Source organism: Desmodus rotundus, chromosome 10, assembly GCF_022682495.2.
Source record: "Desmodus rotundus isolate HL8 chromosome 10, HLdesRot8A.1, whole genome shotgun sequence".
NCBI lineage: Eukaryota > Metazoa > Chordata > Mammalia > Chiroptera > Phyllostomidae > Desmodus > Desmodus rotundus.
The window spans coordinates 28,548,025-28,573,529 of record NC_071396.1 but is presented as its reverse complement, the minus strand read 5'-3'; the positions used below and the strand labels follow the sequence as shown (position 1 = coordinate 28,573,529).

Below are 25,505 nucleotides of genomic sequence, written 5' to 3'. Positions count from 1 at the left end.
CTCCTACCAGAAGAAGTGGTTTCTCTTAGGTCACTCAGAAGTGTTGTTTTGGTGAGGAGGAGTCGGATAGAGTAGGCAGCAGAGGGGTTCTGGCAGTGTTCTGCTTCTTGATTTCACTGACGGCTGCGTAGACGCACACTCTATGGTACGTCCTTGATCTTTAGGTTTTCGTTTGTGTTGTATCATGAAAGCTTTAACAGTAAGTGTACATGCTGGTGGCACGGTAAATTAGTAGTCCTCTTAAAAGCTTTTGGCAAGGCGTTTCAGTAGTCATAAAAATGTTTGTACCTCTGTGCCCACTAATCCCATTTCTGGGGATCTCTCCGAAAGAAAGAAGCTAGATTATGAAAACGTTCATTACAACTTTATCTTCCGTTTTTCTTTTTGTTTTGTTTTTGTCTTTTTCTTCCCCCCCACCACACAAACCCCAACCCCCATCCCACCAACTTTATTTATAGTAGTGAATAATTGGAAGAAATCAACATGTTCAAAAGTATGGAAATTAAGTATATTAAAATTTTCAACTGAATTCCCTTTCAGTTATGATTTAAAACTATGCAAAAAAAATGCACATGGAAAATAAAAAGGAAGGGGAATCCAAACTGATCATGATAGTTACATTAGGGTGCTGTGAATATGCGTTTTCCCTCTTTTTCTAGTTTTTGGACTTTCTATGATGCTATATTGAGAGCATACCTCTAGAGTCAAAATTATTATTATAGTAAATGAGAGCATTTGTTTTTTTTTCCTTTTAATGTGGTAATTTTTTTTTTAGTTAATGTCATCGTATATCCAAATAAAACCTGCCAGTTTTGTACATACTATAAATTGAGTACATCTTTCACAGTGGCAGCCCATTTACTACATCTGTTTCTCCTCTGAGAGTTTACATGTAATACTCAGATGATACTGTAGTTCAGATGACTTTGGGAACTCCTTTTAACTTTTGGGCCTATGTTTAAAGATCAAGCATAAAGTAAAATCTCTGATATCTGGCAACTTCACTTTTTAAAAACAGGTTAAGAAAGGAAAAATATATATATATATATATACTGGACTAGAACTAGGCTCAAGAAGCTGTTGGGGTTGCTGAGGGTCGAGCGACGTTAGTTGGGGCTGGGCTGCGGCAGAAGCGGAAGCAGGCGAAAAGAGCCGAGTGAGGCGCAAGGCTGGTGAAGAAAGCGCAGGAGAGCCCGAGGGCACCGGGACAGTGGGCAGGAGTGCCGGGGCCGACAGCGCTGCACATGCCCGAAGCAGGTTGAGTTTGAGATGACAGCAGCGTGTCTGGGGAAACGTGGCCATTGGATGGTGCACATGGACTAAAACTTAGGGGACGCAAAGCAGGAGCGCAGATGTCAGACTCGTATGAGATGGTGGTGGGAGCCCTGGGCGGGGAGAGGGTGCGTGAAGTCTGTGAAAGGGAAGCAGAACTGTGGCCTCGTTGGGGCTGCCCCTCCGGAGGGCTTGGGGGTGGGGTACAGTGTCCAGAAAGGGAAGCGGCAGCACCTCCTGAGCACTGTTGGTTTTAGATTATACATTTCTAATGGGCAGAAATTATTTTGTCCATCATACGCAAGTTTCCATTGAGTCAGGTAAGTATGTCATCAGTGATTTTAAAACCCAAGGTCTTTTTAATTTTAGAAACCTCATTTAGTCTTTCTTGCAAAAGACGTATTTTACAGACTTAAATGTATATTTGTTTATTGAATAATCAGCTGAAAGTTTGTCAGATATTATGAAAAATTTGTCAAATATGCTAAAAGTTAATTCTTGAACTTTGCTTTAGATGAATTTTTCAGAATCCTTTGAGATTTTCGAAATGCTTTGCATGTCGGTTCAACTTGGGGTAGATTCATAGTAATAAGACATTAATAACATCGTTGTCTACATGTTAGCCCTAAAAGAGTAGTATTGAGGACATGGAGTGCTTCCCAGCCACCTGAATTGTTTTAGCTGAGACGTATTCTGTGAGCCAGACTGACGGAGCTGAATGATCTGCCTTGGAGCTGACGTTAGCTTTGTGACGTTTCTGGAGGCGTGGCTGCGCAGGTTCCTCGAGAACCTATTTGTCAAGTTTGTGTGAGGCCCCCAAAGCACATTTTGACAGAAACCACATTAAATTGGGTTTACTCACTTAGAATTGGCACTTAATTCCTGAATTTGTAGGCCATGGCAAGATGAGTTATATACTAAAAGATTCTACCTCAAAAGTCTACCTCAACATCTTCATTTTTGCCATAAAAAATGAACTGGTGGCGTATCACTCCACTCCACACAATAACAAATGTTGCGTCTAAGATTATCTCGTTACCTCCTGGCAAGCCACCAAACCCTGACGTCATCCTGGAGCCAGCTGCTGTACTTGGCTTCGCACCGCAGTGCGTGCTTTTAGGTGCTTCCCACGCTGTACCTGGGTTCCCAGGGGCTACTAGCTGCCGTGTCTAGCCGAAAGGCAGCAGGGACTCCACACGGGAAGAGCCGTCAGCGCTTACTGATGATGCGTTCTTCCAAATCACATCTTTGTATCATCCTGTAACATACTGGAGAGGAAATACTGCTTTAGCCTTCAGGTTTGAGTGCAAAGCAAGTCAGTAAGAATCTTCTAAGTGTTACCAGAGAGATTAGGAACAGACATTCATGCCATCATTTAATTTTAAAAATGCTGTTAATCTGTCACTAATGTTAATCTACCATTCCGGTAGTTTGTAGTAAACCTTCCTATCTTTGAATGAGATTATGGGGTAAGCGTTTTACATCCAGATGATTTGCTTGGCTGTTACCTCTGCCCAACTCCCAGAGGAGCTCCGCTCCCCTGGGGGAGGCCTAGGGAGGAGGCTGTGTTTGCCAACTGCGCTGCTTTCTGAAGCTCTGCACCATGCCGGAAATGGCTCTCTGGGTGTGGGCAGCGGTCAGCCTGGGTTCAGTGCATGCCCTTCAGGGTAACGGAAGCAGAAGGCAGGAAATAGCCTCATAAGGTTAACTGAGATGCCAGTCCCACAGCAAAATTTAATCGCGTAAGTGCGTGAAAACTGGTAGGTCCCTTGGTAAAAGTTTTGGAGAAAGCAGGAAGAATGGATGAGAGTGAGGGGGGAGGGCAGGGAGGAGAGTCAGACCTCTGGAATCCTGACATTTTGAATGACAGCTGCTGAGGAGACACAGGCCAGACCCTAAGTGCCGCTCCCAGCACTCTGGTGTCTTTGTCCCTGATAAACATCCTGGTTAGCGCCCAACAAAGTTGGCTCTGTCCTACTGGCAAAACATCGGCTTTTAGTTTCCCCTATGAGTAATTAACTAAATTACATGTATTTTTTAAACCTTAGGTATGTTATAAGCAGATATATTGAAGCATCCATCCATTTTCTTCAGATTACCTTCAAGGACTTAGTGTATCTTTTTTTAGTTACATGTTTTAACAAAATTTTAGATTCAGTAATGCACGTATCTATCAGTTGGCCCTGTTACTCATATCCTGTCCTGAAATAGTTCATGAACTTCCAAACATTATATAGTTTTGTGGTTTTAAGCAATAATTTTATTTCATTTAAGAAACTCAGAAAGAATTAAAATGACTCCATAAAACCAATACAAAAGCTCTTAAAGTGAAACACAGTGCGGTACGTAGTGGTCGTCGTCACCGAGGCATTGCAGTTCTGCGGGGCCGTCACTGCGCGTCTTGAGGGAGAGCACGGGAAGGCTTCTGGGCCAGTGTGGGTTCTAAAGGTGCCTGTCTTGCTTTCTACGGGAGGGAAAGGAATAGAGCCAGCACAGCTGCCCGTTCCCTTGGCTGGTCGCTGGAAGGAGCCATGGCCTCTGCGCATGTCTGACCCGCCTTTCCCTTCTCTCCTTTACCCAGGACGCCTGCCCTCTGTCATCGTGGCCCACGGAGGCTGCTGTGCAGTCGGTCCCACAAGGCTTCCCTGCAGAAGCCCCATACCTGGGTCTGTGCCCTGCCTTCTGTTTCCTTCTAAGTTTTGTGTGCTCGCCCTGTCTCGAGTAGCCTTTGTCCTCACCGAAGGGTGATTCTGGCATACTGACGAGCGCCTCAGTGGTGTGTTCCCTCTCCTGCTCTTGCCAACCAGATGAAAAGCTCTTGCAGACGGTCCAGGGTTTCTCTCCTTTCCTAGACCCTCCCCTGTGCAGGTTGCCTCCACCGAACAGATGTTTAACCGTTTGTTTCCAAATGATGGAGGGAGCTCTGTACAGGTGTCTGAAGTTTGGTGGTTGTGCTACAGTTGTGCATGACTCCAAGTCCCAGCCAGAGCGCTCAAGGGGCCTGGTCAGACCTCCACAAACTTCTAGTTCACTATTCTGAGTACTTTTTTTTCTTGGTCAGCTTTGCAATAAACACTAAGAATGGAATTTTTAAAATTTTACTTCTCAATTACAGTTTACATTCAGTATTTTGTATTAGGTTCAGGTGTACAGCATGGTGGGCGGACAGTCGTATCCTTTACAAAGTGCCCCCCACCCCAGTATTTCCGGTACCCCCCACCTGGCACCATGCATAGTTGTTGTAACATCATTAACTGGATTTCCTGTGCCGTACGTGCATCCCTGTGATTGGTCTGTGACTGCCAGTGTATTCTTCTTTATCTCTTCGCCTTTCTCCCCGCTTGCCTCTGGCAGCTGTGAATCCGTCCTGTACATCTGCGAGTCTGTTTCTGTTCTGTTTTGTTTTTAGACTCCACATGAGTACTAATATGGTGTCTGTCTTTGCTTACTTCACTTCGCGTTAGCGCCCACTAGTCCCATTCAGATTTCTGCAGACGGAAGGTCTCCTTCCTTTGTGTCCGAGCCGCGCTCCGTCGTGTTGTGTGCGCGCTGCTTTCCATCCCCTCGTCTGCTGCGGGCGCTTGCGGTGCTTCTGCTGTCTTGGCTGTTGTAAAACACTGCAGTGAACACAGGGATGCGTATATTCTCTTGAATTAGTGTTTCGGGTGTCTTTGGAGGTATATCCAGAAGTGAGACCACTGGGTCACAGGCAGTTCTGTTTTTAATTTTTTGAGGAACCTCCACAGTGGCTGCACCTGTCTGCAGTCCCACCAACAGTGCACCAGGGTTCCCTTTTCTCCACATTGTCCCCCACACCTTTTGATTTATGGATGATGGCCATTCTGACAAGTGTAAGGTGATTCCTCATTGCAGTTTTAATTTGCATCTCTGATAGTGATGAGAGCATCTTTTCCTATGTTCATTGGCCATCTGGATGTCCTCTTTGTAGAAGTGTCTAGCTGGTCCTCTGCCCACTTTTTAATTGGATTGTTTCCAATTGTTGAGTTGTATGAGTTCTTTATAAATTTTAGATATTGACTCTTATTGGATGTATTGTGGGGAATATCTTCTCCCCTGCATTAGTCTGTATTTTCATTTTGTTGATGGTTTCTTTTGTGGTGCAAAACCTTTTTTTAGTTTTATGTGGTCCCATTTATTTTTTTTCTTTCCCTTGCTCAAGGAGATACATCAGAAAAAATACACTAACAGAAATGTCAGGGACTATACTGTCTTTTTTCCTAGGAGTTTTATGGTTTTAGGTCTTACATTTCAGTCTTCAATCCATTTTGAGTTTATTCTGGCTTATGGTGTAAGAATGTGGTCTAGTTTCTTTTTTTTGTTTTGCATGTATCTGTCCAGTTTTCCCAACACCATGTAGTGAATAGACTGTCTTTACCCCACTGTGTGTCCTTGCCTCCTTTGGCGTAGATTAATGGACCGTGTGAGTGTGGGTTTATGTCTGGGCTCTATTCTGATCTATTGATCTGTGTCTGTTTTTATGCCAGGATCATGCTGTTTTGATTTCTGTAATACAGTTTGATACCAGGTAGTGTGACACCTCTGGCTTTGTTCTTCATTCTCAAGATTGCTGGGGCTCTTTGTGTTTTTTTTGTGGTTGCATACGCATTTTTGGATTATTTGTTTAGTTGGTGAAATACAGATTGGCATTTCATGGGAATTGCGTGGAGTCTGTAGATTGCTCTGGCAGTATGGGCATTTTAATGATGTCGATTCTTTCTATCGATGAGCACAGCCTATGCTTCCATTTATTTGTCTTCATTTTCTCTCTCCAGTGTCTTACAGCGTTTCAAGTACAGATCTTTTACCTCCTTGGTTGAATTTATTCCTAGGCATTTTTTTGGATGCAATTTTAAAGTAATTGTTTTCTTAATTTCCCTTTCTGATGGTTCATATTATTGGTGTAGAAAAATGCGACCAATTTCTGAATATTTATTTTGTATCCTGCTATTTTACTGATTTTTTTTGGGGGGGTTGGGATTTTTAGGGTTCTGTATATACACTATTGTGTCATCTGCAAATAATGAAAATTTTACTTCCTCCTTTCCAACTTAGATGCTTTCCATTTCTTCTTCCTGTCTGATTGCTTGGCTAGGACGTCCAGTATTGAGTCGAGTAGCAGTGGTGAAAGTGGACGTCCCTGTCTTGTGTCTGATCTTAAGGGAAACGCCTGTAGTTTTTCCCCGTTGAGTATGGTGCTGGCTATGGGCTTATCATATGTGGCCTTTACTATGTGGAGGTATGATCCCTGTATTAGGAATGGAATTCTTTAGCCAGTAAATGTATTCTTTTATCTAATAGTCTTAAATTAACGTCTGTGTACGGTAGTAGACAGATACTAGGGACTATTCAAAATTAAAAAAATAGTACAGTATTCATGATACAAAGTTTCTGTTACCAGAAACACACTATACACATGGTCAACTTAGTTTTTTATGTTTTTATTATAGTTGATGATTTATGTTAAAAATATGCAATAGTAGAGTGACTTATGCTGTATTTTTTATGGGCAGTTAACACTGTATCTTGGATTTCATAATTAAATTTTCACAAAATATTTTAATTATATATTGTAATTTTGTTTTCAATTTTTTTTGTGTTTTATTTGTGATCCACTTAGGAATTATTATAGCATAATAGCCTCTATTTTATAAATGACATTTTATGGTATACTTGTTTTTTTTTTTTTAAATTATCTCCACCACTGAATTACAACTGGTGAATAGTCACTGTTTGTACTAGGATACCATCCCTTGAAACTAAGAAAAACATTTGAATTAAGCTTAAATAACAGGACATTTCCTCACTGACATGTCACTGGAAAGATTCAGGAGTTGAACAGACTACAGGAGGGGCCGGGCTCCTTCATTTATTCTCAGTTCGCCCTTCTCTGTCAGCCTTCCCTTCAGTCTGGCTTTCTTCTGAGTCTCAAAGGGGCTTGAGAATAAAATCCTTCCTCGGTCACTTGTAGAGGAATGTGGAAGCTTCCCTCACCACCACGTAACCACCTCTTTACCTAGGCTCTGACGGGTGTCTGTGGTCCCATTGCTGCGGTGAGGCTGAGCACACATGGCCTTAATCTTCAGCTTTCTATGCATTTCGGACTTTGGTTAACTTTCTTTGCTCATTTTTAAAATAGTCAAAGGCTACATGGTTAGCTATTAATGAGTTTTCTAACAAAACTCATTCGAAATCGGAACTGGGGAAAACTTCATATTCATACCAAAATATTTGGATGACTCTTTTTATGTTAATGAGCGGTATTTCTTTTTTCCAGGGAACGGATTCGTGAACTCAAGAGCTTCTCCAAATCTGATTGGAACTACTGGTGCAAACAGCGTAGGCAAAGTCATGCCCACAAAGTCGCCCCCGCCTCCGGGCGGCGGCAACCTGGCCATGAACAGTCGGAAGCCAGACCTCCGTGTCGTTATCCCTCCTTCTGGCAAGGGCATGATGCCGCCGCTGGTACGTTTGGCCCTTTCCCAATGCCGGTCTCTGAGCCGCAGGTTCTACACACAGTCAGTCTGTTTTCTTTTGGAATGTTCCATGCTGCCTTAGAACCTAGGCTTTTTCCCGATGACTTCTGTTTGAAATTAGCATTTGAAGAAACAGGTCTGTTCTAAATACACAGAAATCAGATGAGGGAGATACGGGAAATCTGCTTAATGGTTATTTAAAATGAAAGCTACATATGGAGAGGTTAGTTTTGAGTGGAACTTTAATTTTAGCAGGCTTTACTTTGGCCTGGTAACTTTACTTGGAGGTCTCATCCCCGAACTGATGAACTAAGCCCGACTGCAGTATTCCTTTCTCTGCACCGTGCGTACTCCCAGTAATCCATTGCCCGTGGTCCTCTGTGAGGAAAGGTTATTTGTTAGGGAATTCCGCATTCTTCTAGGGAAGAATGCATGAAAACCTGAGTGACGTATTCTCCAAATAAGTTTCCTGTTTATTCCTTTTCAAATCACCTTCCCACTTAAGTCTGCAAAGAATACGGGTCTCCCCAGCCCAGACCTCGACAGCATCTTCACAGTTCCAGCCTCGTTTCCTTTTGCACCCTGTATCTTCAAGCAGAGTAGCGTGTGTTTATCCCCCTAGTCTCTTGTAGGAAAAAAAAATTAGAACACACGTGCCAGTTTTGAAACAATTGTTAGTTTGGCAGCTGTCGGACTACAAACATGCAACTCGATATTGCCAGTGGTCCCGTCTGAGGGGCAGCTGCTAGGAGTCCACATTGGAGTTTTTGCAAGAGAAGGTGATGCTCTCAGGCTTTAGATAGTAACTCCACGTTTGCACTCTGCTTTAGAGGTGCCCGAGCGTCTTCACGCATATTGTCTCATCCACCCCAAACCGACCTCGGCTGGGCAGGGGTGAGGCGTGGGGGAGATGCTCGTGCTTCCCCAAGGTGGCATGGAAGTGACCAGGACCAAACTCTTTTAGCTCAGAGAACAAGGAAGTACTTTTTCATCTGGAGACATAGAAAGCTGGAACTGTGTCCCTCCCAGCCTTTTGGTGAAAAAGTTGGGCAGACAGAAAGTTCACAGTTCTTCTCCATGAACACATTGTAGTGCTAACACTTTGGGGCAGCTTGCTGGCCCAGACTCTGGCTGGGGAGAGGGCAGCGTGCGCACTGACTTGCCCCGATGAGTAAGGCGAGGCAGCAAGACTTGAGCCAGGGGGCTGGGGAATGCTTGGAGACCAAGTGTTCCCTGGCCAGGATGGGGCCACCAGGGGCGGGTCCAACTCGTCCAGGAGCCTCTCGGCGCTCCCAGAACTGAGGGGGAGTGTGCTGACACAGGCCCTCCTGAGGGGTGCCCCAGCGAGCGGGGCAGGGAGTTTGGCCAGAATCCTCCCCTTTCTCTCTGGTGGGACAGAGATTCTGTGCTCATCTGTGACAAGATGGACAACAGCCCTGGTGCCCTGAGGGCCCCTGGGAAATGGGAAAGGGTCACTAGCTCAGCCACATTCATGAGAACTACTGGTAAACGGCAAAGTTTCCAGGCAAACTACATTCCAGGCACGTAGCAACTTGTCAAGATTATCTCTGACTTTTTAAAGCAGAGACCATGAAGCATCTCCATGGAATACCCAAAGTTGACCACAAACCACCTCCACCCATGTCCCTGCAGGGCGCAGCAAAAAGTACACGCATGCAGGTACACGCGTGCATCCTCGCATTTTGGTGGGTGACCTGGAGCTGCGGATGCGTGACTGTTCTGTAACTCGAATTGAAGAGCATTCTGCCCACGTGTGAAATAGTTGTTGGCCGTTTTTTCTTGGCCAGCATCCCTCCTATTTTATGCCATTTCTTTGCAGATAAACCTGCTTTCAGATTGAGGCTTCATGTATCAGTGATGCCTGTGAAGACACCTTTCACAGACTGACAAAGAAGCTTGACTTACTCAAGTAAAATAGGAAAAAACTAGTCAGTCGATTACTTCTAGCATATTAACATTTTCTAGGTGTGTAAGAGAGGAGTAAATAGGTTCTGCTTTCCCTCCTGTACCTGATTCTTAGGTTGTCCTCCTGCCGCCTCCTTTTCTTCCTGTTGGGGGTTCTCTCTGGCAGTTAACTTTATTCATAGGAAAACTGTATTTGCAGACGATAGGCATACATAAATCTGTGTTAGGTAAAACTGTTATTAACCAGTTTGAGATCTTGTGGTTTCATAACACTGTGCTAGTAGCTACTGTGGGGAATGAGAAAAAAGTAATTTCTGCCCAAGAAGCAGAGACTCTGAACGGGAGGTAAATGAGGTGTGTGCCGAGGTGGGGCCGGGCTGAGAGGGCTGAGATGTACGGCTAGAGGCAGTCTTCTCAAGGACCCAAACACAGACGGGCCTCACGATTGGGAGCCCCATTTCAACACAGCGGCGGTAGCTCGTGCAGGGGTGCAGCCAGTGAAAACGAGGATCGAGTTGAGTTGGAGGAGGCACGTCTTTAAATCCCGGCCCTAGAGAATGTCAGAGAATCTTCCCAGTCTTTCAAGATCCACTACGAGTAGAGAGACAATAAGTAATTAATATTTGTATTTATTGCATACATAATGACCTGTATAGAGTTCCCAGCAACTGCTAGTGTCCAAATAACATGTTTTTGTAAAGAAATACTCTATTGTTGAATACCAACAGTCTAGTAACTCTCTCATCCCTCTTATGTCCTGAGTGCAGTCGGAGGAAGAGGAATTGGAGTTGGTGAGTGTGGGTTTCTGCTTGAAGGGAGTTGGAAAAGGTGTAGAAAGTACTAATCTCTCACGTTTCTACCTAACCAGTGCTCCCTCGTCGCACAGATTTTTTCCTGTCATTAAACACCGTCCAAACACTTTGAATAACTAAACTACTCCACTGGCAATACAGTGTCTAGATTTCTGTTCATAATTGAGTATGCTGATCCATTTTATTTGTGGGAGGGAGCATTGGAATGAAGCATCTAGAAACAATAGCTGTCTGTGATCACAAGACACTTGTTAGAGATTTTCTTACAGATGCAAAATACCTTATATAGTTCCCCAAATTATTAACATATTTTTAGAAAATGACTTCACCTTCAAAGTTCCTCAGATTGTAACACATGGTCTTGTGTTATTTCTTTCAAAATGATTACATCATTTTTGGTGAGGTCACCTTTCTCACAGAGTTGGAGTTACTTCATCCTGCATGAAAAGGCTCTGAGCCACAAAGGAGTTCCCTGTTCACCAGAGGAATGTCTATAATTGCACACAAATTTACTACTTTTTATTAGAAGATATTCCATTTTCAAAAGTAGCTATTAATATCTTTCCCCCCCCAAAACAAATGATTTCTATTTGCTTTTCTTTTAGAAAATAAGTTTGACTAAAAATAACTTTCAGTTGATCTGTTTTTTCTTCGGGAACTAAATCTCAGACCCCACAGAAGCGAGCGTATGAATTCAAAATCAGCTCTAGTTAGAGCCCTTCAGGGGACAGACGCTTGCCCACGTTTAGGTTGCAGCGTGGGGGGCTCAGGGTGCATGGAAGCATGGGGGAGCGGCGTGTGCATGCTGGTGTGTTGTGCACAACTCGTTTCTTTCAAAATAAGACTGTGCTCTGTTCTCAAAATAAGAGCGAGCTCATCCTTTATTTGAGTTAGTGATGGTTCTCACACTTTTGGATGTGGTTTTGTACTGGTTAAACTGTACTAGTCAGCTGTCATGTAGTATTGGACTGTCTTTTGGGAAAATACTTAATGGTACAGTAACGATTACCAAATGGAAGTTTACAATTCGAGATAAAGTAATTCATATTAGAAGTTGTCGTGAAGGCTGCCTTGTGAATTATCTGGCAATATATTGCCCTCTAGTGGTTCTGGAAGTCACTTACTCTTATAAATCTCGGTGCCTAACACACTCTGTTGGAATTTAGAAAGTTGTTCACGCTGGTTTGAACTCGGAGATATAATCACGGGTGCCTCTGGCCCTTGGCGAGGGGGGCCGGGTGTCCTGAGGCCCATACTGAAGACTCCTGTGAGAGTCGGACTGCAGAGTCCTCCCAGAAGCCTTGCGGCTCCAGGGCACTAGCTGTGGGTTGGAAGGAAGAGATACATTGATCCTTTTTCACCAGTTTTGTAGAAATCTTGGGTCCCAGCATTTGGTGGGACAGGAAGGCCCTCCTACACTCGTGTGGTACGCAGGCCAGCTGCCTGAGGTCACTGCCTTCCTGCCTGACAAACAGGAGGTCCAGGGAGGGTCCCGGCACTGTGGTGCATCTGGGACAAAGTCCTGGGCGGTCCAACCACGTACTGAAGGGTCTTTCTAACATTCTCTCACTGAAGGTTGTACAGAAAATACAACTAAAAAGAAGGAAACCGAGATCTGGACCCTTATTACATCAACATCCAAGTGTCCAGATCTAGCCAAGGCCTTCCTCTTTGAAAACGTGGCAGAGAAACCCGAGTCACACTCTGGTGATCCTTAATGATCTCAGGAGGGCTGAGCGACACTTCTGTTGGTGCGGCTCAGACGCCAAAGGGCAGCTACCAGGCTCTAATTTCTGTCAGACACAAACGCCCTGAGAGCTATGTTCCAGCTCTTGTGCATGGGCCACAGCACACGGCGTGTATTCTGTGCCTCAGGCCCTTGGTTGTGGAAAGTGCTTCCGTGAGCCAGTTTGGCCAGAGGCTGCTCCCTTGCACACCCACACGACACAGCGACTGTCTTAGACGGACCTGATTATTCATAGCAGACTTGATTCACTTGCTCCCAGGGCAGGTAGGGTACTAAGCAGACGGAGTCAGTCCGCAAGCACGTGCTATTGTCCCTTTCACAGCCCTGTGGCACGCATGTCCTTCAGCAGCTCTGCTTTCAGGAGTAGGGAGACGGACGCGACACAGGCCTGAATGTGCTGTTAGAAACCGGGTCAGCCGGTGGGCGACGCAGGAAGCTGCGCAGGTTTGAGGGCAGGGGGCACGGGGATCTTTGCACCTTCCCCTCCATTCTCCTGTGAGCCTGAAACTGCTCTAAAACAGAGTCTTTAATATATAACTCCCCCCACCACCACCACCAGCTGCAGAATCATGCGGAAGGGAGTCCAGATAGGTACAGGCTGCCCATCAGTAAGCCGTGATGGAAAGCAGTTTCAGCTCATGGACTTAAGTTTCTCTACAGACCAACTCTCTGCTGCCGTCAGCACTTACACCTGCAGGTAGTTCCTACTGGGTGGCCTGGCCCATCTGCAGTGGCTTCGAGGCCTCGTTCACACCTTCCCGGAGAGGAGCTAGCCCTTAATGCAGCGTCTGTGCCGTGGGTGCACCTCTGACATCAGTAAACTCTGCATGAAAAAGACGGGAAAGTGAATGGTTGCTGTAAAAACACGTCCCTTAAAATTCAACATTTAGTTATTCCCATTAGTATTTATTTTTAAGGTTTTCACATCAGCACTGCTTCAGGAAGTGACACATCATAAAACTGTGGAAAATGTCACTTTCAGATCGAATGTTATTTTTACAGTGTGAAGTCTGAACATGAATGCTCACCCAGCGCGTGTCCCTCTTTTCTCCTCTCACAGAACCCCCAAAGGATAAGCAGTTCTCAAGCTGCGCAGCCCCTCGCCACCCCGGTCGTGTCTGTGGCAACGCCCAGCTTGCCCCCGCAGGGGCTCGTGTACGCGGCCATGCCGACCGCCTACAACACTGGTAAGCCGGCCTGCTGCCTCCTGGGCCTCCTCTCTTCCGTGGTCAACCTGTGCTTTTGTGGGGGGGGGGGGGGGGGTGGGGGGGGGTGGGAGTTGTTGTTGAAAAGTGTTTATTGAGATGTATTACTTGCAGTTTTTTAGACTCACACTTGGTGTTTTAAAAGACATGCCCGCCAGCCTTGAGGAACTCACAAGAAACACACTGGTCACAGAACGATTTCCCAGCATGCACTTTTATTTGCCCGGCAGCTGCGCCCAGAATTACTGTGTGCCCCAAATAAAGAGGGGGCAGCCCGCTTCTCCTCGCAGTCTCACTCCTTCCAGCTCTGCGATTAGACATTTGTCTCCTTGCTGTGCCAGCCTGCTCAGGACGCGGGTGTGGCAGGCAGTTCACCGTGCCTGGCATGCATGCTGCCGCCAGTGTGGTTTCTGTGGTTTACTCTCAGGGACAGAACCACACCTTCTCGTTCGTCCTCGGGGCCGGTCAGTCAGTGCCCACCCAGGAGGAACTTGTCCTTTGGTTAGGTCTACTTTTTGGCTTAGTGGGCTGAAGAGGGAGGGTCCCGGGCAGAAGGTTATCTTTAGATGGGCTGCTCTGGGGCCTGGCGGACTCGCGTGTGGGTCCCCCTTTCTCATTGGCTGGGCTGGACTCCTAACGCTTCAACAGAAGAGGAGGGATGTGGTGAAATTGTGTCTTACAATTCCTCAGATGCTGCAACACAGGGAATTCATTCCCTACGCTTGTAAGCAGACGGTAGTAAAGACCATCTCAATTTAGACTTGAGGGTAAGTGCTTGCTCACGCTGCTTCCAAACTGCTCTGTGGAGTGCCCCTGGGGCTGCAGAGCGGTCCGTGTGTTTGACTGCCGCTTTAATTCCAAGTTGTTCTTTTAAAACAAACGTCTGTTAGATGAAATGTTGATGACGTTTTCTTACAATCGGCACGAAAAATTGTCCATCAGTCGCCAGTCTGGAGTAAAGCCAGGGCTTGTGTACTCATGGGCAATGTTTCAGGGCGCTCGTCACCGGCCTGCGGGTGGCACCCGCTGGCTTGTCCTCCCACGCTGCTGCAGAGGCGGCGGCAGGTCTGACCCGAGTCCTGAGGGTACATTCAAGTCTTTCGTCCATTGTGAGTTCATTCTCGTATATTAGGTGGTGGTCTAGGGTTTTTTTGTTTCTGCGTGTGTCTATTCGATTTTCCGGGACCACTTATTGAAGAGACTGTCGTTACCCCACTGTGTGTTCCTGCCGCCTCAGTAAAACATTAATCGACTGCAGAGGCGTGGATTTATTTATGTGTGTTCTTACACCGGCGCCATCCTTTGTGTTTCTGGTCTTGGAGTGTAGTTCGGTGTCACGTAGTGTGACCCCGCCAACCTTGCTCTTTCTCCGGGGGCCGCTGTGATTGTTCGGGGTCTTTCTTCGGTAGTTCCATATACATTCTTGGGTTTTTCTAGTTATGTGAAAAATTCAGTTGCTTTTTAAAAAAAATGTTAATTCACTGGGAGGACCAACTTCATTAAACACCTCTCTTGAGATATGAAAAAGTTGAGTTTTTGCCACCTCTTTAGAACTAAATGGAAAAGACAAGTGTTAATGAGGAGCTAGAATAGCTTCGCCTGTGAATGATTAACGGACGTCCCAAGTTTTGGACAAAGTGACTGTGACTGAAGCAGTCACAGAAAATGGCCTGTATTACACTTTATAACCCAGTTCTTCTTGTGAACGGGAAAATATTTTGCTTGCAGTCAGGGATGTCTGACAGTCCCCGTTCTTCCTGTTGATGTCACTGAGCTTGGCTCCCGGGATGGGGTGCTGGGAGCTGCAGGGTGTGCGTGTGTGTGCACTTAGAACAACGGTTGTCTAGCACAGCCTTTGTATTATTTCCAAGTCTGGAAAAGTATCGCAGCTCTTCGTGAAATAATAAACACTAAATATTTAGTTTAAAATTGCAACTTAGTTTATTGAAATAATCCCAGACAATCAAATATAGTTTAGTCTATAAACCTCCCAAAAGAAAGTGTTTTGTGGGATTTAGACCCTTAGGTCTGTTGTTTCAGGTTGGGAAGTCCCTGGCTTCTCTCAGCCTAGGAACTTTTGAAGCTACTATGTGAAAACCAGACTTTGAAGCCAAGCCAACACTTCCCTCTCTCTTCCAGATTACTCGCTGACGAGTGCAGACCTGTCGGCCCTGCAGGGCTTCAGCCCCCCAGGCATGCTGTCCCTGGGGCAGGCGTCGGCCTGGCAGCAGCACCACCTAGGACAGGCCGCCCTCAGCTCTTTGGTGTGAGTGACTGGAGACCTCCTTGCGACCCCTGCGCGCACCCTCTTTGTGCCAGATTCTTCCCAGGGACGCTGCAGGATAGTCCTTAGTGCCCTGAGCAGAGGCGAGGGTGCCAGCGGGGCTGCCGTGCTGTCCCCTCTTTGGGCACACGGTCTGTCCCCCGCCTGCCACTCTCCCGGGTCTGCAGTGTTTAGGTGGCCCCAGTATTTGGAGAGAACTTCGTGTACGCGGCTCTAGTTTAATAGCTTGGGTATTGAGCGCAGGAGGCCTTCCTTAAAGGAGCTCAGGGACTGGGGCTTCCTGCAGGCACAGTGAGGGTGGGCCTCAGTCCCTGAGGCAGCGCTGGGCACCCTGCCTACCAATCCCACCACGATAGAGGGGGCTGGAAGGTATTGGGGCGCACACACTTCTCTGTCAGCAGAGAGGTGAGGACGGTGAGCTGTGCCTCTTGTTCTCTCCCTGCCCGCCACACACCTGTCCTCCCCGGGGAGCGGGCGCCAGAAGACTCGGTGCTCCGGCTGGGTGTGGGATCGGCAGGGTGGGCAAAAGTAGGTTTACAGTTGTGAGTACGTGAAACAATTTATTCTTGTTTTTGTTATGTCCCCCACGAACAACTGTAAGCTGCGTCTGCCCACCCTGTGAGTGAGCAGGGCACACAGTGGCGCCCAGGAAGCCAGGCCCTGCCTGCAGGAGGAAGGAGGACAGGGTCTTGGCAGAACCAGGAGAGCCACAGGCCGCAGAGCAGGCGGCACACAGTGTCCCAGAAGAGGGGGCAGCCCCTGCTGGGCCTCTGAGGGCTCAGGATGACCCTGCTCCTACCTGGAAGTCCTCAGAGGGACAGAGGGAAGCAAACCCTTTGCCTCCTGAATGAAATGTCCTACAAGTGTCCCTGCTGCAGGAGGGGCATGGCTTGGCATTCAGAGCAGGGAAAGCTTGCTGTGCGTGCCCTTCTGTCCTACCCCGAGCAAGTTACTCACCTTTCTGAGACTGCTTCCTCTCTGGAAAATGGGGTGACGTGGCTGACTTCTAGAGTTGCTGCAAGCAGAGGTGGTGTGCCTCCCGCGGCCAGTGCGAGACCCAACTGCGGGCGAGGGGGGGAAGACACAGAAGTCAGGTTGTGGGACTGCCCCCCAGGGCTCGGCCCACGCGCGGCACTGGCCACTGGCCCTGTGCTGGGCGCCCCAGCTACGGAAGTGCCAGGGTGCAAGCGGGACTGGCCCCTGAAGGACTGTTTCTGGAGTTTTTCCTGCCAGGGAGATGTGACCTCTTTTGGGGCCAAGCACTGAAGGGAACGACCAAAGCCAGCCTCGGGGAGCCGGGCAGGATCTCGGACGGGGCTCTCCTCAGTCAGGCGGCCTTCCTGTCCTTCGATCCTGCAGGTACGTCTGCAAGCCCTCTAACATCTTTTTTCCTCTCCCCTTCAGTGCTGGAGGGCAGTTATCTCAGGGTTCGAATCTGTCCATCAACACCAACCAAAACATCAACATTAAGTCAGAGCCAATTTCACCTCCCCGGGATCGAATGACGCCATCAGGCTTCCAGCAGCAGCCGCCACCTCCGCCGCCCTCGCAACCCCCCCAGCCCCGGCAGGAAGTGGGGCGCTCGCCTGTGGACAGCCTGAGCAGCTCGAGCAGCTCCTATGACGGCAGTGACCGGGAGGATCCGCGGGGGGACTTCCACTCTCCCATTGTGCTTGGCCGGCCCCCGAACGCCGAGGACAGAGAGAGCCCATCTGTGAAGCGCATGAGGATGGACGCCTGGGTGACCTAAGGCCTCTAGGCTGGTGGTTTGTACTGTGTTACTGCAGCGAACTGCCGACATAGCTGAGGGGGTTGGTGAGGACATGAGGGAAATATATTTATATGTACATACATACATATCTACCCTTCGCGTATGTATGTATGTGGTATGTGTGTGTGCGTGGGTGTGTGTTGTATACGCAGAACCAGGCACTTACCTGCAACTCCTTGTGAATCTGCAGATACGTGTCCCCGGCAGAGCAAGCACCCTTTAGGCAGTGTCTAGCCTGGCATCTCCCGGACCCCGTGCTCGCGAGAGAGCCAGTTTTCACAGAGAAACGTGCACCCGTAGGTAACCCTCCCACACTAGCTTGCAGAAGCCTGCAGGGCCCCTACCTGTTGTGTTTAACTGTGCGGTGACTGTAGTACTGCGGAGAAATGCTTTGTAGAACAGAGCAGTAGGAAAGCAGGAACCAAGAAAGCAATACTGTACATAAAATGTCATTTATATTAACCACCCAACCTGGCATGGGTCTCTTTTGCAAAGGGGTGCATGGTAAAGGGCTGTTGATAGTAAAAAAACAAAAAAAAAAGCCCCACACGTAACTGTTTTGCACGTGCAAAAATGTATTGGGTCAAAGAAGTGATCTTTAGCTCATAAAAGAGAATAGAAAACACGCATGAGATCTTCAGAAAATACTAGCCTAGAAATATAGAGCATTAACAAAATAAATTAATATATTAAGTTATAATTGGAATATGTCAGAAGTTTCTTTTTACATTCGTATCTTAAAAAATAAACTGATTTTAGCTCATGTATATTTTATATGAAAGAAAACACCCTTATGAATTGATGACTATATATAAAATTATATTCACTACTTTTGAAAACATTCTGCTATGAATTATTTATATAAGCCAAAGCTGTATGTTTTAACTTTTTTTTTTTTTAAAAGAGACTAGCTTTATCTTGTTTTAACTTTTTAGTTTTATTCTAAGAGGGAAAAAATATCTTGCAAGCAGAACCTTGGAAAAAAAAAGCCATGAACACTTACTATTCTATATATAAATTAAAAGTTGAGCCAAACTTTCTGTAAATAGCATCTTAAATATATTATCACCTTTGATGTAAGTACCTATGTATTGTATGGTCACCAGATTAAAAAGTATATTTTTGTGGATTTGCCACCAATCTGGGGAGGGAGGCGAGGTCCCTGGTGAGTAGAGTACTCACTGTTCGGTAGTTCCTACTTTGTTAAGTATCCTGTACTCTGGAGTTCCATTGTCAGCCCAGTCCTTCCGGGGCTGCTTACGGTCCCCCTCCCTGGTGGTGAGTGTGTGGTGTTGCCTTGTAATCTCTGTGCCGTATGGATTGAGCATCATATGTTTTGTGTGTGCATAAATAGCAAAGTGGCAAAAAAAAAATCGGTGTTGTTCATCTGCATAAATATAAAATGTGTTCTAACAGATTTTACAAGGCATTACTTAAAACTTGCCTTCTGTGAGGAAACACTAGTGGGAAGGCTGACCTGGTCCTACAGGCGACGGCAGACTAGATGAGCACAAGGTTCTGTGAGTGGTAAGGGTCGGGAGCCCTCGCTGGCCCGGGGCCTCTGAGGCGGGGTCCTGCAGCCACTCTGCCAGGCACAGGACGCTTTGGGGGGGGGGGGGGAGTCACGCCCTCAGCTCCCATCCCCACCGAGGCCTTACGCTTGCAAGGGGACAGCAGGTACGTCCCTGTCCTGGGCTTGTGCCACGAGCAAAGTTCAAAGTCCTGCAGACCTTCTACCACAGATTTTTCAGTACTACTTTTCCTGAGAAACTCAAACTAAGGGTTTAAAAATGCTGCTATTTTATATTTTACACTTAACATGGAGCAGCTACCTACAATTTGTACTTGCGTTTTTTTCCCCCTTAAATTGCATCCCTTTTGGGGGTTCCCTTGGATACTGTTTGTGACACATCATCAGGCAGGGGCTCCGAGCGGCACGTGAGTGGGAGGCTGTTATGCGTGGCCCCAGGGAGCGCCAGGTGCTCCCTCAGGCCAGCGCAGACACACGCTCGCTCACCAAGGATTCGTTTTTAAGATGCCTCCCCCATTTCTGAACTACTTCCTCGCAGGCACATGGTTTCATAAGGTCACACCCAATCCAACAAGGCAGTCTCCCGACACTGACCTTCCCAATGACCCTTACCGCTCGTAAACCGCCCACAGCTCTGGAGGTGGTCAGTGGCCGTTTCGTCCTTGCTTCTGCATGTTCATAAACGTCTGCTGGCATGGGGGTGGACACACCACATTTACTGTCTGTTTTCTTGTGTGCCTTAAGAGATGGCTTTTCTGACTGTATCTCAAGTCTTTCTTTCTATGCAGGTTTATAATCAGTACAACTGTTTTCTAAAATAATCTTACACGAGGCTCGGAGTTTGTATTTCAGTCACAATGACCAAGTAACAATGTATTCCGTTCTCGGGAACTGAGTGTTCGACTGTTAGCCCTTTGCCCACACGCGCAGTGACCCGGAGCGCGCGGACGCCCCAGCTCCCGGTGCATGCCAGGGCTGCGCCACTGACAGGGCTCCTGAGAACCTCCATCTCTCACCCCTTCAGCTCAAGTGTTTTGTATGACACCATCACGAGAAAAATGCATCCATGCAGATGAAGTATTTTATTACTAAAAGACAAAAACAAAAAAAGCTTAGCGTGAATTGCACTGGTTACAGCGCGGTTTCTGACAGCCGTGCTTCCCTCCGGACCCTGATGGCGGGGGGAGATGGCCCCCCGGAGGCCTGCGGGTGGTCCCACCCCAAACTCCATCGAGTGAGCCCCCATTACGTCCTTTGTGTTACTCGATCAGGGGTTTGTTCTGAAAGGAACGATCTGTTTTACCATTTCCTTTAACTAGGGGGACAACTAACAGCACCCACATATTTTCTGTACTAACATCATGTGCACGAGAAATACATAGTAAATACGGAGGCAGAAACTCCTGGCATTGGATCATAAGAAGCTAGATGAGTATTAGAATGTGAACCAGATTTTACAAATGTAAAACTTTTCTTTCTCTGTAGAAACTTTCTTCACTTTGCTGTGCAAGAAGACACTGCTTTGCTATATTTAAAATGGCTTTTTTAAAAGAGATTTATGTATTTGGTAAATGTTTGTAGTCCACAGTTCACACAAGAAGCTGTACGCGGTTTGACCACGTGAAACCGTTTGGCGGCACAAGCTGGACTTTGTTGCCATCCCTGAGATGAAAACTAAGTTAATCTCAATTCTCCCTGATGTGTTGTTTTTTCTTCATTATACAATAAATATGGTAGTGAACTTTTTATCAAATGGATAAGAAAATGCTCGAGGTTGTTGTAAACTTTGTATCCTGCACTCACTACAGTAAAGACAGAGTGGCTTTTCCTGTGTACTCCAGACTCTGTGGTGTTTGCCACCGGCCGTCCCCAAGCCCCTCACCTGTCCCCTTCCGCGCAGACGCCCTCTGTGCCCTGAGATGCAGCCAAGGGGACCGTCGCGGTGCCCGCCAGTCTCCCTGCCCAGGCTGGCCCTGGGCCCCTAGGACGCAGCCAGCGAGCCACTCCCCAGCACTGGCCACTGTTGAGAGGCCACTGCCTGCCCCCGGTGGCTCTCACAGTGGCCCTGCACGCAGGATGGGGGGACGGACACACCCCCCCACACCCACCCCCACCCCGGAGCGCCAGGGGGTGAGCAGCAGGTGGCTACCATTAGTGTCTCTGTCTCTGTCTCTCCCTCTCTCCCCCCTTCCCTTTCTCTCTCTCTCGGTTGTGGTGAGACTGTTTTGCCCAAAACGCACACATAAGGCTGAGCCGGGGCAGCCAAAGACGGATCTCCTAAGTGAATTTTTATTTTTAAAAGCAATAGGTGGGAAAAACGTGCAGTGGAAAGTTCTCTTCCTCCGATTTGCCTTCTACGCCTAGCTAAGCAGACTCCTGCAGTCAAATTAAAAGCTACAGTTTTCGGCTGCTGTTACTTGCGGGCTAGAGGGAGGCTATTCGGAGGTTTTTGAAAGGTGGCTGAGTGCTGTGGCTAAAAATACTGCATCGCACCTGCAGCTATTTAAAACCCATTCGCTGCCACTGCCGAGTCAGCTCGTGTAGGACTGACTGGGCTTGACGCTGACTCGCAGCCAACTGGATGGCTCTGGCCTGTTCCATCCGGGGCCTCACGAGGGGTCGCAGGACCCCTGGGCGTGGAGCTGAGGGGAAGCAGTGTTTCTTCCCGGCCCCACACAGGCATGGACACTCAGGGGAGGCCCCCCCCCCCCCCACCAGCAAGGTCGCAGCCACAGCAGACGGACGTTGCAGAGCATGAGAATGCCGGAGTTGCACTAACTGGTTTCACTGCACCCCGCCCGCCCATTTAACCTCACGTGCCTGTCACCCCTAATGTTAACACGTATGTGACCACAGACATCCACACCACACGGCCCCCGTGTCACTTAGCTGCAGCATCAGATGGTACCATCTCCCCGCTAGGCCTGCCTGTGGCCAGGTCCAACTCAGGACCCACGGGGCATGTGGCTGTCCTCTCTGACAGTCCCTCGGTCCTGCCTTTGATAGAAAAGAGACACTGGAAGATGACCCATGGGTTGTTTGGAAGAGTGTCCCCCTGAGGGAGTTTGTCTGCTGTCTGTCGGGATTGGTGTGAGCTTGCGCACCCTGGGAGGAATACCACAGACCCAATACCACACAATGCCACGGGCATGCTGTGTGCCCGGGGCGTCACGGAGTCCAGGTCGACCTCGCTCCAGTCCATGCGGACTGTGACCAAAAGCAGCTGCATGGGGGCTCTGGGTTCTCCACGGTGACATGAACTACCTTCCCTGCTGTGGCTCACAGGTGACTCAGGGAGATGCTCAGAGACATAGGTGTCCTCACCCATTCATTTCAGCACCCCGTCTGCAGCAGTCCCTGCTGCAGTATTCCCATCTCTCCCTGCACTGCTAACAGGGCCTCTGAGAGGGACAGCTGTCTCTCCTCTCCACTTGGATAGTGGCTGACCCCGTGGAGCACTTAATTCTGGGGGCTATAATCTAGTACCATTAGTAATTTGTTCCGTGAATGATTTCAGCTTTGGCCACGAAGAACGCCTCCTGTTAGGTTCCCCTGTTCCATGGGAAGCCCCCCTCACTTCCTGGCAACGTGCTCCCCGCTCGTCCTCTCTCTGACCCAGCGTTGCGCTGGCCACGCCTCCAATGACAAAACAAAAAGGGACATCAAGAAATACCTCGCAACACATGAAAATGGAAGCAGCGTGCACAAACCTATGGGGTGTGACGAAAGCACCCCTAAGGGGGAAGCTAGTTTACAGTAATAAATGGAAACGTAAAAACCAGCGAAGGTCTCAGATCTATACTTGCACCCCAAGGAACTAAAGAACAAAATAAGCCCAGCTTAGCAGAAGGAAAGAAAAACAGTACACAGCAGAAATAAATGAAATAGAGATCAGAAAACCAATAGAAAAGATCGATGAAACTAAGAACCAGTTTTTTTAAAAAAGTGGAAGTCTTAAAACCACACAAGGAAACAATCAGAACTGAATGAGGACGTAATTGACACCACGACTTCCGCAGGGTCCCAAGGCGCTGCTGTGGGACAGCGGCAAGCGGGGAAACCTACATTAAATGGGCGAATTCCTAGAAACAAACCCTCCGAGCCTGAATCGTGAAGAAGTAAAACCTGAGCTGACAGTCCTGGGCGTGGAGACTGAATAAATAATCAAACACCTCCCCACGCAGAAGAGCCCAGGACCAGATGATCTGTGTCACCGGTGAATTCTATCAAATACTTAGAATTAACAACAATCCTTCCTCCCCGGTACCGAGAAATAAAGAGGGGACAACCCCAAACTCACGTTACGGGGCCGGCGTCAGGTGCCCCGGCACCAAAGCCAGACACGGATGGCGTGAGAAACGAATCACGGCTGTGGTCCCTCAGGACCACAGGTGCACACACCCTCAGAGGATTAGTAAGCCAAGGTCAAAGGCGCAGGAGAATCATTCACCACGAGCAAGTGGGACCAACCCCGGGGATCCAGGGTGTTTCGACAGTCACCAGGCCATACACCGCCGTGACCGAGTGATGGGCAGAACCACAGGGCCCCATAAACACAAAGACCTGACACAGACGACACCCCTTCCTGACAACACTGCTCAGCAAACTGCGCACAGAAGGAACGTGCCCCAGTGTGATGGAGGCCACGCACCTAATGCACGTCCACAGCTGACCCCACACTCCACAGTGAAGGGCTGACCATTTGTCCAGGGTCGGGGAGGGCATGTTCCGGAAGAGCAGCCAGAGCAGTCAGGCAGCATAAAGCAACGGGAATTCAGGGTGGGGAAGGGTGACAGAGGAGACCCCAGCTCCCCCATCCCTGCCCCCCACCAAGATCCTTAGACAGCTGCCCACTAACAACGGGCCAGGAGACTTCTAGAATCCACCTGGGAAGTTTCTGCAACGCCACGGACGAGCCCAACCGAGAATGCAGTGCAGGGAAGGAAGACGACTTCAGTTTGCCTGTGGTACCCCCCACCCCCGTGGGTGCTGTTGGACCCTCTTGCCAGGGCAGGAGAGGGCACCACCCTGCAGGGGAGCTCAGCAGCTTCCCCCCCACATGCAGACTTTTCAGGCCTCTCCACAGGTCCCCACGTCCCCCAACGCCAGCCCAGCCACAGTCCCTCCCTGCTGCCCGCCCACCCCCTACCACTGCTGGGGCCTGGACCCACACCCTTGGCCACCCCAGGTCTCCCTGGCTGTTTAAGGGTCAGACACCAGACACCCGGGCCCCAGCTGCCCCACAGGAGCTGGGGAGCTCCCACCGCTCTGCAAAGGCAGGTGCCCACCCCAGTGCAAGGCTGACCCCACTGCTGGCTCAGGGCGCAGACCCGCCCCTCCAGCTGTGCATCTGTGTGCCACCTGCAGGAAGCCAGTGTGGCAACACACATGCACGGAGGGGACAGTGGTGGACTTGCCACATCAGGGCCCCAGCAGCTGCTCATGGGAGAAGGTCCCGCCTCCTGTCACTGGCCGGCGGGATGTGAAGCACAGAGGCCATGGCAGACACCCAGCACCTCCACCCTGCCAAGGGGCCCAAAGTGGCCCTGGCCACCTGCCCTCACCCCAGCACCATGGCTGTGTCTGCAAGCTAACAGGGACCACAACCTGGGCCCCTGCAGCTGGCCCCACAGCTGGGCTCCAGCCACGCCTGCCGCTGTCCCGGGCCCCCAGCTCCTGCTCCCAGACACACGGCTTAGGAGCCACAGTCCCTGCAACCACCTCGGACCCCCGCATGCCTGCTGGGGGTGTGCTGCTGTTGCCGTGGTGGACGCCAGGGGGCTGAACCAAAGGGACATCACCCCCTGGGATGCAGTGCTGCCACATGCCCTGCGCCACTGATTCAGGGCCACAACTTGACCCCCTGTGCCCCTAGCCACAGGTGGAAGGCTTCCCTTCCCGAAATCATCCCATGAAGTCGGGAGAGGGGCCACTTCTTCTGACACGCAGACACCTACACAGGGCGAAAGGGGTCGAGAAGGGTAGGGGACACGGGCCTGACACAGTGGGTGGCCTGGAAGACTGGGGGCAGGCACAGAAGGCCGGGCCCGCACCACGCCCGTTTCCCAATCACAGCGGTGCCCACCAGGGTCCCCGAGGAGCAAAGCGGGGAAGCACAGCCACCTGGAGACGAGGTGCCCACCAGGGTCCCCGAGGAGCAAAGCGGGGAAGCACAGCCACCTGGAGACGAGGCCGCGCGCTCCCGGAAACCCACAGTCTGAGGGGAGAGGTCGAAGGGAAACCCGGAAACACCCTGAAACGTGGGGCAAGGGCAGCGTGACCCGGGGTGCAGTGCACTGCTCTGCGAGGGAAGCTCGCAGGGCGGACGCCCCTGGGAGAAACCCCAGAGCGCGCAGGCACTGGGACAGGGAACGCCCATGCTGAGCAGGACGGGAAGACGAAGATGGGGGGAAATAATGAAATGGAGACCAGACCCTGGACATGAAGGTGAGCCTCTTTCTGC

The 25,505-nt window shown here is 49.0% G+C and overlaps 1 protein-coding gene and 1 long non-coding RNA gene across 7 annotated transcripts in view; one reads left to right on the top strand and one right to left on the bottom strand.

The window, feature by feature from the left end:
* Positions 1 to 20,877, top strand: part of MEF2A (myocyte enhancer factor 2A) — a 102,899-nt gene extending 82,022 nt beyond the window's left edge. For 4 of the 6 annotated variants that reach the window (XM_045196633.3, XM_045196631.3, XM_045196630.3 and 1 more), the window contains 5 exons: positions 7,568 to 7,755; positions 10,460 to 10,483; positions 13,312 to 13,438; positions 15,596 to 15,722; positions 17,145 to 20,877. In XM_045196633.3, the coding sequence (XP_045052568.1) occupies positions 7,568 to 7,755; positions 10,460 to 10,483; positions 13,312 to 13,438; positions 15,596 to 15,722; positions 17,145 to 17,490 (812 nt within the window). In that variant the 3' untranslated portion in view covers positions 17,491 to 20,877. The remainder of the gene's footprint in view (positions 1 to 7,567; positions 7,756 to 10,459; positions 10,484 to 13,311; positions 13,439 to 15,595; positions 15,723 to 17,144) is intronic. The other 2 variants (XM_024561611.4, XM_024561612.4) reach the window with 1 other exon arrangement.
* LOC123479878 (uncharacterized) lies at positions 440 to 17,123 on the bottom strand. Its single transcript, XR_006655674.2, has 5 exons — positions 16,698 to 17,123; positions 12,941 to 13,074; positions 11,629 to 11,825; positions 9,797 to 10,283; positions 440 to 2,540 (listed from the first exon to the last, which is right to left on the bottom strand). It is a non-coding gene; the product is annotated as an uncharacterized lncRNA (long non-coding RNA).
* Positions 20,878 to 25,505: the final 4,628 nt, after the last annotated feature.